General features: G+C 39.8%; 1 protein-coding gene across 4 annotated transcripts in view; it reads left to right on the forward strand.

Moving 5' to 3' along the window:
- DLG5 (discs large MAGUK scaffold protein 5) overlaps positions 1-14,319 on the forward strand; it is a 98,295-nt gene that overhangs the window by 16,142 nt on the left and 67,834 nt on the right. Inside the window, exons 1-2 of one of the 4 annotated variants that reach the window (XM_059851292.1) lie at positions 1,165-1,306; positions 2,356-2,558. The exons of the other annotated variants lie outside the window; for them this stretch is intronic. Coding sequence (XP_059707275.1) covers positions 2,504-2,558 — 55 coding nt within the window. The 5' untranslated portion in view covers positions 1,165-1,306; positions 2,356-2,503. Of the gene's footprint in view, positions 1-1,164; positions 1,307-2,355; positions 2,559-14,319 lie in introns of those variants that run through there. 4 annotated transcript variants of the gene reach the window in all.

Consider the following 14,319-nt stretch of genomic DNA (forward strand, 5'->3'; position numbering starts at 1 on the left):
TTGTATACCAATTGTTGGCACTGTGAATCCCCAAGTACAGGATTGCATGAAGGTCTGCCACAAGGCTGTGTAACTGTTCAGAGTACCTGACTCAAACTCATCTCTGATTAGCAAGTCATCTTTTTTAGCTGTACTGCTGGAGCCATACTAAGAGTGAAGAAGGAAAAAATCTCTTCTGATATTTTTATTACTGCATCATCTAGGAACTGTTCATCTTAATGTGACGTTTCATTATAAAATGACTGGCATGGTATAGACGTGTTGTGAACTTGGCCCAATATTTCTTAGTTCATGTCTGTCTTTATTAGTTTGGCATGCACATTTGGAACTGGTGGTTAAATGAGGAGAATTGTGTCTTGGTGAGCAGCAGAACTGAGAGGAGAAATAGTCCTGTGACAGCACCTTGGGGTTGAGCCGGTGAGAAGTGCAGTCCAGTGTGATGGGATAGATGGTCTTAATGCTGGTGGTGTCCTCAAAAGAGGACAGAGCACAGCTGGGTATCTGTGTAAGGAAGTATCTCTTGAGTTTGTTTGTACCATATGTACAGAACTGACAAGCCTTAGTTTGTGCTGGCGTGTTGTACCTTATTGCTGTGCCTCAGTGTCTGGCAATAGGGTGTGATTGTTGTCCTTGCTAATTACTCTGCAGCTGTTGCCTCCTTCCCTCCTCAGTTCCCGTCTCAGTTCCCTCCTAACTTGGTTACATGGTTCTTTTAGAAAAGGTAACACAGTGTCTTTACAAACTAAAATTATTACACATATGTTTAAGTTACTTAGCTCATCTCAGGATTTGCACTTTAATTTTGCAGTAAACTTTATACAGAAAAAAAATAAAGCAGTGTTGCAGTCACTTGCCTAGATCTGGGGTCAGCCCGAAGGCTGGTTGCGCAAAGCCAGTAATACTGCTTTATAAAGGGGTTGTACTGCAGCGCTAAAATTCATCCGTGAGTGACCTCTTGGAACTCTGTAACTCTACACCCACACATCCTAATTGTCTGCGTAGGTCACAGCCAGCCTTTGATGTCCCACAGACCACGGCAGGGTACTGGGCCAACTGGTTCAGCTGCCGCCTGCTGCAGCCGTGGAACAAGAGCCCTTTGTTGTGCCCGGGCCGTGGCGCTGCGCAGGGACCGCCGAGCCGCGCCTGCCTGCGCGGCGCTGGGCCGGCGCTCCGCCGTGCCCTGCCGCCACCGGCACAAAGTCCGGGCAGTATTTGCGGGGTGGTCTGTTGGGTTCTGTCTGGGAAGGCGTCTGCTCCGTGCTCTGTGCACGGCTTGTAGTGCCTGAAATATGGCAGTAGTTTCTGGGTGAGTTAGCAGACTTCTCAGTTCGTGTTATTGCAGGAAATCTGCTTCTGCTTTAGTTTATACCAGTGGAGTTTCTTGTAAAAGCTTACTAGGCGTGGTCTCTTTGGTTAGTTAGTGGGGTGAGGTTTTTTTATTTGTTTCCTTGGAAGGTTTAGTGTTTGTTTTTTGTGGTTTTTTTTTTGTTGTTGTTGCTTTTTGTTTTTTTTTTTCTCCTTACTGCTTCTCTTCAGCCACTCTTGGACAAAGGCTTCTACACATTAATAGTTAAAACTAAAGCTGGAATGTCTTCTGCAGACCTATGTTGATAAATGTTCTGTTTTCAAGAATAAAATTTTAAACAGGAAAATGTTGATACATGCACACTGCCCCATGATTCCAAGTATTTGGAAAACCAGAAATCTGTGTGGTTACAGAGATGTTGCTTTAAAAGAATATTGCCACGCCGGGATGCGCATGAAGTATTTTGAACCTGTATCTAAGCTGGTTGGCATGCAAGACATCAACTTGTGTTTCATTTATTCAGATACTGCTCTGAGGATTGTTAGTGCTGATTTTATAGCTTCTTGTCACTTTAATATAAATTCATTCTGCAGCTTGACTAGCTGTGTTCCAGTAATTCTTGGTTGTTGAGCATATAGAGCTATAATTTCTTTAGGCCCCCCACACCACAGCATTAACTTATATTTTTAAATCATAGGGACTGAGCTCATTGTTTGATCATAGTCATAGAATATATGTTGGTACATATACAGTGCTTGGCAAAAGTAATATGCTTGCTTGTAATAATGCTTCCTGTGTGCTCTTTTTCATAGTTTCTTATTCCAACTTTTTGTTTTCCAGCTTGCATTAACTTAAGCTTAAGGCTTATTTCATGTTATGAGCTTGCTTGCTGATCTCATTCATCCCAAAAGCAATGCTGAAGAGGGCAACAAATACAATTATAGCTATAACACAGTGGAAATAAGGAAAATGAAGTGTTATGCAGGCAGCACCTGAAACCAGGTGATAATGACTATGGTTATTAAGCAAACTTGTCTGTCTTTAATCAGAGACCTGTTTGTGGAACACGGACTTGATGAGGAGGACAATAACAACGTGATAATGACAAAGCTTAGCCGGGTTGGGAGGATTTGGGAGCAGCATATATGAGATACTGTCTGTACAATCAAACTGTCATCTTTGGAGTTGAGAAGGAAGATGAGTTGGAAGAGAGGAGAAGCAGAAATGCATTACTGTAAAGCTTCACTGAAAGGTATGGCAAAGTTGAGTGGTTGCATTGGTGTTGAGTATCTTTATGGGCTCTTTGTTAGTATTCCTCTGGCTTTCTGCTTGGTTTTGCAAAGGAAATAGTTAAAGGTTGTGAAAAATTTGGAGTAATGTTTCTTTTTTTGTAATTCCTGTATGTTATTCTTCTTTTCTGAAGGATTTGGTTTTTCATAGCATTGATCTGTAGTTAGATGAGCAGAGAATACATTTATTTCAACCATTCTTTTGAGTAAGTTGGCTGTAAAATAAAGCAAAATGCTGTTTACAAGCAGAAACTAATGGAAATCAATTGCCAAAATTCCTTTAAAGAAGTAAAAACATTTTGACTGGGAAATCAAAGTTGAATATTCAATACAGCTTTTACTTTATAAGGCTTATGCTAAGAATTGTGCAGCATGAAGAAGTGAAACATTCTGTGGCCAAAATCAGTTTTTCAGTGGTTTGATTGTGGTAGTGTCAAAACCTACTTCCTTCTTTCAGTGTTCAGCAGCATGGGAAGCTCTTCAGCTGAAGTCCCCACAACCTGGGCTTCCTGTGTTTGTGGGGAGACTGATTAAAAGCAAAATGTGGGGGAAGAGAATTATTTTTTTTCCTTCCAAGACAAGTACGTGTCTTTGTTGTGTCCATACCAACCCAGGATGTATGTTCTATAGCCATATATGTGCTGTGAAGTAATTTCTCCTTGAACCACATTGCCTTCTTAGTTTTGTATAGAACCTGGAGCAGTTGGATAGCTTTTCAGGTCTTATGTGCGTTCCCAGGCAGTCAGCTTTTCTAGAGACAAATCAAGTGATTCCTGGTAGCAGGTAGCCAGTAGCTAAAATGGCATATCAAAAACATTTCAAGCATGTCATTGTTCTGCATGTGTCATGTAGAATTTGACAGAAGGGAAGGGTCGTTGTAAGTGTCATGTTGAAGTCAAGAGTGTGCAAGTGTGATGTATCAATATACCTTCCTCCATTTATAATCATATATAGAGGATATAGTCTTACCAGCAGGTGAGGCTCTAAAAGGAAAGCATTGCAAACCTGTCTTTGCCATCAGGGTTTTCTGCAAGTGACTGGAATATGAACAGAGGTTTTGGGGGTCACTGTACTCAGACATGGTGTTTTCATTTCTGTGTCATCATTCCCACACCCTCCATTATTTTATTCCTTGTCTTAAAATCTTGTGGAACTTTTCCTGGAAATCCCATGGGAGAGTTTGTATTGGCAGTGTATGTAAGGAAGTCTTCAGCTTGCAGCCGCAGAATCAGGTGGAAGTTGCTGTGTTTTGGACATTCTACAGCCTATATTTTAGATGAAGTGAGTGCCATAGCTTTTGCTGTAGAAGTTTATTGGCACTATGCTGGTTCTGCAAAGTTTGTGTCAAATGGGGCATGGCTGAAATCATCAATTCTGAAGCTTTCCAGGCTGTTATAGAAGGCCTGGTGTACTGAAGGCATAAGTGAGGCTGCAGTTCAGAGCTGTTTTTTTATGACACTGTCATTGTAATTGAACTATTTTTAAAAAAATACATTTAGTTAGAAGAGTGAGATGTGTAGTTGATGTTGAAACATTTTCCAGAGTTTTTTGTACCTATATGTATGCACACAGGTTCCTAGACACATCTGTAATGTACACCACTGCAAGACATTCTGACAAAGGATGTTATGCTTTTAGTGCATGTATGAAGCTGAAATATTACCCATTCTCATTTCTTTACTGGTGCAATAATTATGTAGTATTTCAGTAGTGAGAACAGATTTCAAAATGAGCAAATTGCAATAAAGTAACAAGGTTCAAGGTTTTGGAAATGTGAGTAGCATTTCATCCTGCATGTTAGCTTCTCATTCCACACCACAAGAAGTATCACTAAGGATGAAAATAAGTATTAGATGGTGCGCAGCAGTTGTCTTCTGCTGGAGCTGTGCCAAGGTTCAGCTTCTGAGGAGGCTATGTCTCCTGCAAGTTATAAAGAGATCTTCTGTCTGTTTTGATGAAAAGGAAACAGAATGGGGATCTCTGTCACCTTGGTGTGAAGCCTAAGATTGGAAGTCAGCAGCTTTTTCAGTCTGCAGGGAAATGCAGGGATAAAGATAATGTGCCTTTACTGTTTGCTTCACTGACATAGAACTTAATTTATGTGAGACATACAATTTATGTGGGAAGTTTTTCTTTTGCTGTGTTTCACATCAGAGTATTTGTTATTTGAGCAGAAACAGGAATATCGAGACAAATGAGCATTGGCTCCAGCTGTAGATCAGGTTTCTCAAGGTTCTCAATTTCATCCCTTTGTCCAGCAGTTTAAAAGCACTCTTCAGCATCCCTCTCAGAAAGTTTTTGCAACATTCCTCTTTAGTATTTCTATTCAGACAATAAGCAGAATTTTATTGGCCTGCCTTTTTAACAATACTGCCATTCTGGAGCTTCTGTCTTGGTAATAAGAATGGGTTGTATCATTGTAGTTTTCTTTGTGTGTACAAGCCATGCTGACAGATATTCTGCTGTTCACAACTAAACACAGGACAGAAGGAACAGGACTTGTTAAAACAGAGGTTGTGATTTGTTGTTTAGGGCTTCTGGGTCATGAATCTTACTCCTCTTAAAACACTATTAGAGCTTTAATGTTGCTTGACTAGACCCATAGAGAACATATGCATGCTACATTGCAACTGTAGGCAGTTCTGTCCAGGATATTCTTTTGCTTTGAGTTTGCTGGAAGTTTTTTAGTGGAAAAAAGTCAATGTGCTAGCATTAATTTTTGGTTTTCAAGTTGGTGTTTTATTATCTAGCTGTTAACATAATTTAGCTTAATACCAAACTACATGAAAAAGGTGTCAACTGTTAAAAGATTTATCATGCATTACATGACTGTGATTTGGTTGCTGGATTTTTCTTATGCTATACCTGCTTCTTGTTGTAGGTGTATGAAGTTGGGAGCTGTGTTTCAGGCTGAGCTGTCACAATGAGATCACAGTGGCAGAAGAGCTTGTGTGCCACAACACAGTTCAGAGTGCAGTCAAGAAAACTTCCCTACTTATCCCTCCTGCCTTTGTTCTTTGCATTTTTTTCACTTCATGCCATCTGCGCTTAGCCCTTCTATTCACAGGGACACGGAAGGTGTCAAGTGCCCTGGAAGTTTGGCATAGGAAGCAAAACACTAAAGAATGTGTTAACATTGATATTACTGCTTGACAGATGAACATTTCCTTTCATACCACAACATTTTGTCCAGACCTATTCCTGCTGTTAATCAGCATATAGTATTGTGAATACCCTATTCCCCATTCTTTTTTGTCCCCCTTTCCATGCCTGTGCCACTCACTAAAGTGCAGTGGTGTACGGATAGCCACTAGAGAATGACTGAGCTACTCTGAGTGGTTCTGTTTTTCAGAAAGCTTTCTGCTTCCTGTTAATTTTGGGAAAAAAACCCAGTCATTTAGCAGTTGTTAAGGTTAATTTCTGTTCTTTTCATATTGAATATTACTGGCTAAAATTTCTAGCTGCTGAAATCCAATCTGTTATCTTTCTTCTTTAATTTCATTGTTTGTGGGAAGAACAATACAAGTATAGTCTATGGATTTAGTGTGTTTTAACGAATTTTAATCTGAAATTTTAAAACCAGTAATAATGCTTTCAGTCATCACTAGGTCCATTTTCATGCTCTTATAAATGTAGACTACAGCACTAAGCATAAGATACTGTTCATCTTGACCTCCAGTATAGAGGTTGGATTTTTTTTTTAACAGTTCATAGTTTTTGGAAGGTAAGCCTAAACATAATCTTGCTTCTGTGTATCAACAGTGACATTCTTAATTATTTTAAAATTTAGTTTAAAAGAAATTAATCAAGCCACCTTATTGTTCTGTGCCACGGCTCGCAACAGAAAATTGTTGTCATTTGTTCCAAGTGACATCTGTTTGTTTAACTCATAACACAGAAAACCCACCTTGGTAAATTGAATTCAATGTGCAATCCACCTGTCTTTGTGCTACCTCTTGTTGCCAATTAAGACTTCAGTTTTTTCCTGCTTAATGAACATACGTCCTCCAGATACAGTAATCTATATTAAAAAAACCCAAAACCAAACCAAAAGTATGCAAGTGTTTTCCTTACCTCATTTCTTGGAAAGTAAAATATATAGACATCATTTGTGGTTTTGAAAATAGAATACTAGATTTCTGGATATGAAACAGGGATATTGATGAGGTGATGGGTGTTTTGTAAGATTATCATATGTTAGTGGGTCTGTTTTCTTTGAGAATACAGCTTTTCAGTCTCTTCTCCAAACATACAAATCATAAGAGCTCCCTTTCCCCACAATAATAAGACTTTTTACCCTTTTCATGCTAAGACAAACAAAAAATTAAAAGTAGGAATATTATAAAGGTTGGTTTCAGTAAGAAGATGAAGAGTCTCAGCAAGCTGTGAAAGATAAGGATGAAAAGCTAGGAGAGATCTGTTTAGTACGGGGGTCAGCATGTTCCTTTGGGCTCTAACTTCTACTACTAGGGGAAGCATCTTGTGTGGTTGTTGCTTTCCACTGCCCTAATAGACCGAGAATAACTTTTCTGGTGCAGTGTGGATTTCTTTATCCTGTTTCTACTAGTGCTAGTAGTTGGTTGGGTTTTTTTCCCCCATCCAGTAGAAGGGGAATGCTTTGGAAGATCCACTGTACTTTTGAAAGCACAAAGCAAATTCTAGTGCTTCACTAGATGTGCCAGTAAAACATAGTGGTTGTTTTCTGTATAGTCTTTCAGTTTGAATGTTTATCTCTACAATTTCTTTGAATCATTTTTTGTCCTATGTTCTCTTTAGCTGTCCATTGTCACTGCTATTTATTTGCTGGATATTGCTTTTATTTGTATCTGCTCTTACTTTGTGTAGGTGATAAATGTGCAGTTGTGTTTCTGTGTGTGACAAAGCATCCCAATTCCCAGTCTGCCAACACTTTGTTCCTGATGAGTTCTGCCCAGTGAGCACTACTTGCCATGCAGGCATGAATCAGTGAATGATCATTTAATCTGTGCAAATACTTGTCCTTTTTTCCTTGAGCTGAGGAACAGGGGAGGTGACATTTTAAAAACACTTAAGTTGTGACTCGAATCATCCTGCCTTGAAAACCAGATGATGCTGGTCTGCTGTGCCTAAATGTCAAGTGATTAATAGTTGTGGGTAGTATTTGCACTTCTAGGGATGATTACAGGGGTTCAGCCTAAAAGTAGCAGGAGGGAGGTAAGTTCTGTAACCAGGCAGGGCTTCTTCTGACTTGTTCAAAACAACTTACTTCCCTGATGGCTTCTCTTTATGTGTGATAATTGCTGTCTGATGATGTCACCAAAGAGCACTCCAAGTTGTGCTTTTTGATGGGCAAACTTCTTAATGTAGAATGAACAGGTTCTAGATCATCTTGTATACAAACTGAGCTCAGTTTTAAATTGTAAAGCTCCTTGTATTCCTGGGAGGCTGTTTCTGCATAGTGTGTCTTGGATAGTTGTGAATATTGATCAGCTCCTTGGTTTTGTGTATGTTTTATTTTTTTTTTCCTATTAGCCTACCTGAAGGTAACAACTAGGACTCTGATGCTTGGACTGTTAATAGTGCAGGGGACTGAGACAGGAGCTCTGTTTGGGTGGCTGAAGAGGGCTTGTTGGGTTTTATTTATTTGTTTTCTCAAACAATGTACGTTTGTACATTGAGACTCTTCCCTCTGATAATCTGTCTAGAGAATGGAGAAAAGCATGCTTTATGAAGCTGAGATAAATATGACCAACCTCAAACTCTCACCTGTCAGGATATGTAACTGGATACATACAGAGAACATGCCAAAAAATAAGAGTGTTTATGGGATTAAATCTTTCTGGTTCATCCCATTGTCCTCATACTGAAGATAGTAGCATGTATATAATCTGACTTTGCTCTTGATCTAAGTCTGAGCCTCTGTGAAAGTCTGTGAAGTCGTAAATGTTTCCTCTGGCTGGAACCAAGTTGTTGGGTTGTCCTGGTTTAGGGCAAATTTGGGAGAGAATCCCCAAAAGGGGGGCCTCTCCGGAAACCAAACCCACATGGCCCCTCCCCCCAACCGGTTTGGGAAGAATTCCTTGGAGAGAAGTGGAAAGAACCTTTTTATTTAACAAGCTCAGCACCCCCAGCACAAAAAATGAACAATACCATTTGACACCACTCTTTCACCGTTCTGAAAAAGATGACAAATTCAGAAAGTCTTTCTTGGGGGTGGTTGCTCTGTTATCGATCCCTCCGGCACTGGGAATGGCTGCTGCAGCCACAGGGTGCAAACTCTCTCGGTGTTTCCCAGGTCCCAGTCCGGAGCAGGTTCAAGAGGATCCAAACAGGAAAGGAGAAACAGTCCAGGAAGGAATTGGACTGTTTAGCTAAATTAACTAATGAGAAGAGGCAAAAAGCAAGAGCGAGCAGAAGCAAGAGCAGAGCGAAAAGCAGGGCAAAAAGCAAAAAAGCAGCACTATGTACTGTATTGTCTGTATGTCCCGCCAGCTGTGGGGGAGTGGCTGATAAGAGGCCAAAACAAAACTTTCCCTCTTCAGAGCCAGTCTTGAAGGCACAGAACATAATATCCAGCATACACAGCACACATGAATGAGGATACAAGCATCCTAACGTCACCCTAGGACATTCCACCCCTTATCCCCATTTTGTTGACATACTACCACACATTATGCATTTTATTCACATAAAACTTCCATCTGTTCCCCCAAAAATTACAAGCAATACCCATCATGCCCTCATCACATCCTCACACCCGACCACTGAATCCAGGCACCACACTGCAGAGCTGCAGGATTCCCTACTTTCACTTTACTCTCCCAAAACTCCATCTTTCCCTCTTCAGACCCAGTCTTGAAGGCACAGAACATAATATCCAGCATACACAGCACACACAAATGGCGATACAAGCCTCCTAACATCACCCTAGGACATAGGTGTTTGGCTTTTTTTGTTTGATTGGTTTATTTTACTTTCAGGATCTCTCCAGTGGCTTAGATTTCTTTCCCCTCACTTATTTCAATTATCTTAATTCTGTGCATTTTTTTTAAAGTACTGATTTATTAAGAATTTTTGGAGGATCTCTGTGTTTTAAATAAAACAGAATCAGCACAAGCATCTTTAATTAAGAAGCAAATTTAGCCCTTAAGTAAAAACATTGCAGGATTTATTTTCCCATCAGGGTAAAGGGTAGCAAGGAAGGGAAATCAATGATTAAAAGAGCTACATGCTATCAATCCTCTTTTCTTAAATTTGAAGAATTTAAATTTTCTTTGAAGTTTTCCTGTGATGTTATTTGTGAAAGAAAAGAGATAGTTAGATGCTTTTGTACAAATTAAAACCCTTTTGGGATTTGTTGCAGTGTGGATTTTGAAATGTGAATGGATTTCTAATGGATCCAAACTAATATTCACAGTTGTTTTTGACACATCTTCTAATGTAGACTCAAAATGTCAGTTTTTGGAAGATATTATCCAAGCAGTGAGAAGATGTAGGGCTGAAGATTCCCATGAGGAATTTGTGGTTTATAGCACTCTTAGGAAAGATGAAACTCTTGAGCTGAGCTCCAGTCGTCTGTTTGCTTTTACCTACTTCTGTTTACACATTATGACTTCTTTTTGTTTGTTTGTTTTGGGTTTTTTGTTTGTTTGTTTGGTCTTTTTTGTTTTTTGGGGGTTTTTTTGGTTTTTTTTTACTACTTTGTTTTCTTAACAGTAAAATCAACAGCAACATAAGGTGGATTTGGAAAAATTGTGATTGAATGTAACCCACTTGTTTGTAATTTAAATGTCTTGAATATTTTTGACTTATCTAATAGCAGTGTATAATAAGAGTATCTCTGTAACAGCAGCATTCTCTCTATGAGAGAATAAAGAAAAAAGTGGTGAAAATATCTTGTAGAGAAGAGTTGCTGTAACAAAGATGGCTGTAGTTCACAACTGATGATTTTAATCCTGTGATAAATGGTGATCCTTCTCAACCTGTGTCTTCTTTGTCGTTTCCTAAGCAGTTTCTCTTGTTACAGAGTAGTTGAATTTGTTCTTCATTGTAACATCTTTCAAATATTTGGTGGTTGTGGGTGCAGCAGTACTGTAATTCACCCCACTTCAGGCTTTAGGAGGGATTTTTTAAGGGAAGCCTTTTCTTAGTTTATAGGATTTGGTTTTGATTATAGTTTAGTTAGTGTTTAACTGTATGTCAGTGTTTCATGTTGGAAACTGTATGTCAGGAAAACAATGAATGCAATGAATATTTACCTTTTTTTCCTTAAACACACTACCATTCTCATGTTGTTTTCTGTCCTCTGCACACCCTTAACATCACTATTTTCATAGTTATTGTGGAAATGGGAAGCACAGTGGAACACTTGATCCTGATGGCAGCTAGTTTTATTGATGCCATCTTCTTTAGGAGAATTCTCAATATCTGCAGAACCTGTTCAAGGAAAAAGATCTAATGAAAGCTAGTATTCTGAAAAGAAGAAGTGTCAAAGGCAGCCATGAAGCTTGCACAGCAAAGCCTGTTTAAGGCTACTTTTGGAGACACAATATTTACTGCCTCTTCTGTTGCTGATGGTAGAATCAATGAAATATGGGTGTTTATTTGGTTAAATGAAGATGTTGCAAAGTGTTGCAGTTTGCTATGCCCAACCACCTGGCATGTTTATTGAGGGCGTGTTTGTGCTGCCATCAGTAGGGGAACCTGAATGTTAAAACTCTCCCCACTCCATGCCTGACAAGTGGTGCTGATGGGGAGGCAGCATCTTTGCTTGCTCCTCTACTCCAAAATGAAGATGAGAGATGGTTGAGACCTTTCTGATAGGCAGGTGACTTCCCAGTCACAACAAGCCTTGACTTGTTTATTGTCTTAGTCACCTCTCTTGGGTGAGAGGCTACTCTTTCTCCCCTCAACAGCTCTGATTTCTGCTGTCCGCTATGCCATGTTCTACTTCTTCTGTGTTGTAGTCTTGTTTCCTTTCTTCTTCTCTCTTGTCACTGTCTTAGTGGACTAGGGCATTATATTTGCATTTGGAGTACCATGCTGGACGTCAAGTGCATTTGCTGAATTTTTAGCCTGTGTCTCTTCCACAGACTCCAAGGAAGTCGGCTGCACTCCATATAGCTTAGTGTGTGTTGTCAAGCAGTAATGCTAATGCTACTGCTTCCTGTCAGAGTGTGATTTCAGGCTTTTATCTGTACACTGTCAGTGCATTAAGCTTAAACTTTTTCCAGAATTGCTGGAGCCAATAGGATTTGGCTGCCTCTATTGCAGGCATTGCCGCCCCTTTTTTCCCTGTGCCCTTACAGTTGCTCTTACAGTGAAAATTTGGGTTCTAGAAATCCTCCCCCTTAGTAAGATCTGCCTGCCTCTCACTAGGGCCTCAAGTTCCCACCTATTGCTTGTACACACACAGCAACTGATTGCTTGATAACCCAGATCTGTTGCTTTAAAAGGTCCTAAGGAAATCATTAGGCACTAGGTGACTTGCTACACTTGCAGCAATTACATTTCTCCCAAAATAATAACTACAAAAAAGCTAAAAGGCCAATTTAGTATGTTGATACCCTTGCTATGTAGGAAAAATCCTCTCTAGACACTCAATCTCTGAGTCTTGTCGTTAAGAAGCCAGGAGAAGCCACTAGGAGCATCTATGTCTAAGCAAGGAAACTCCTTCAATGTTGAAAAGCACACAGTGTGGCTGCCTCCCCACTCTATCAAACCACAGCAGAGGCTGAAAACGTTGTCTCCTCCTTGACCTGCCCTGACTGAGAGAGAAGGCAAAGTAGCAGCACTCGTGTCCTCCAGAGAAGAGGCAAAAAGCAGGAGTTTGAGCTATAATTGCTTCCAGATGAGTTCCTTTTTTTTCCAGCAGTCTCAGCTCCTAGGTAGAGGGAACATTTGTATGCATGAGCACTCTGGTACTTGGGGAGGATGGCTTTTTGTTCTATTTAGTTACGTGGGTTACTTTTGCCTTTAGGAAGCTTAAGCACTCTTTTTCTGTGTATTCCCTGTGTGTGTCAGGGACAGATCTGCTCACATACAACCTGGTGGTGCCTGTGCCAGTGGACGAGGTTATCGGGCTGTTACTGCCCCATCACAGCCGAAGGTTACCTCTGGTGAGGGATGGGAAGTTCTTCTGGGTGGTGCAGCTGTAACCAGAAGAAGCATGAAGTTCACGCCTGGGCATTTCTGCAGCAAACTATTTTTGTAAATAGTTCATCGGTAATAGACTCCTGTAATGATCACTCAGTACAGCAGAGCAATTAAGGACGTACTTTGGGGTGTTGGTTGAATGAGAGCATAGGTGTGGTTTCTTTTTTATATCTGTGTTTGTCTTTGGAAAAAATACAATCTGGATCAAATATATTCTTAATTGATATTGTTACTTTCTCTGCTCCTTCTTCTGAGGTCATAGCAGTGCTTGGAGCTTGCAAGAGTTGTCTGGTTAAGCTATTAGCTTTGTGAAAACTGATAGATTTCTGGAAAGATCCTGTATAGATGCACACAGACTGATAGATCCAATCTGTCTGGGTTTAGAGAAGGGTTTTGATCACTTGGCCATGGATTTGACATTTCCTTTGTCTGTGGTACTTGGTGTGTTCAAGTAGCATTCACACAGTTCTGATGACCTTCCTGTAATTGCAGAAGTCCTGAAAAGGATTTGGGCCTGAAGTCTACAGGTGACAAGGACTGACATCTCTTTTACTGTGCAGAGTCTTCTACTCTGTGCCTACAGAATAAATATGTGTATTTAATATGGAATTACTGCTGGCAGTAGGATTTCCTGATCTACCGCACTAGGACGGGAAAAAACTGTGTTTTTTGTTCTTCCTTACTTTTGCTATCTTAAATGAAGCTGAGCGTCAAATAAAATTAACTTGCCAAGGCGACAAGCAGATTTAAATTAAATTGTTTAGCTTAGATATATCTTTTTTCTTAGCATTTTAAGTAACAGCTGCTGTAAACAGAGACAGAAGAAGCTTGGATGTAAGTGCTCTTCTGTATGAAAGTGTGTATAGTTTTTTCCATTGTAACAACATAGCAAAGTTGAGTTGAAAACCCTTCTGTAACATTGCTTAGTGGAACCATCTTGGGACTATTTTTTTTTCCCTTGTATTTTTCTGAGTAAGGGTTGAATATTGAAGAATGCTATGAAGAGCTAGGGAGAATTCATTTTTTTAGGGCTTAGTTGGGGAGTATGTATCTCCTTTCAAGGTTGCAAGGAAGCTTTTTGAGCATTATGCCAGATTTCACACAAGTAACATGAAATTCTCTTCTGAGAAATGCATGAGTTGGAAAAGTCAAATTTCCCAACATGACTCTTAATTTCAAAGGAGGCACATTTAGTAGTGACTCCCACATAGTCCAAATTTGACTGGTTGTGTTGATACATCTCTTGCAGTCCTAAGAGCAGTAGGTGTGGACTGGTTTGTAACTTGTAGCAAAATGACGATTCCAGACTAGAAACATCAGGCTCAAATGAGGAGGTGTTGTGTGAGTAACTTCTTCAGTCAGTTGCTGCTTTGCTTCTTCAATAGTTGTGGGCTGCTTTCTGAGAAGAGCATTCCAACTACTTTGTTCTGATTCTTGTTAGAAAAAGAAGTTTGATCCATGTCACTGTGCTAGGGTTATAGAAATCAGGATTTTCAGAGAAAATAGATAGCTTTATAAGATTATATTGTACTCAGGTGAGTTTAGAAAAGGTAGATAGTATCAGTAGAGGGTAAAAAAATGCCTTTTTTA

The sequence above is a fragment of the Haemorhous mexicanus genome, chromosome 7, assembly GCF_027477595.1.
Source record: "Haemorhous mexicanus isolate bHaeMex1 chromosome 7, bHaeMex1.pri, whole genome shotgun sequence".
Classification (NCBI taxonomy): Eukaryota; Metazoa; Chordata; class Aves; order Passeriformes; family Fringillidae; genus Haemorhous; species Haemorhous mexicanus.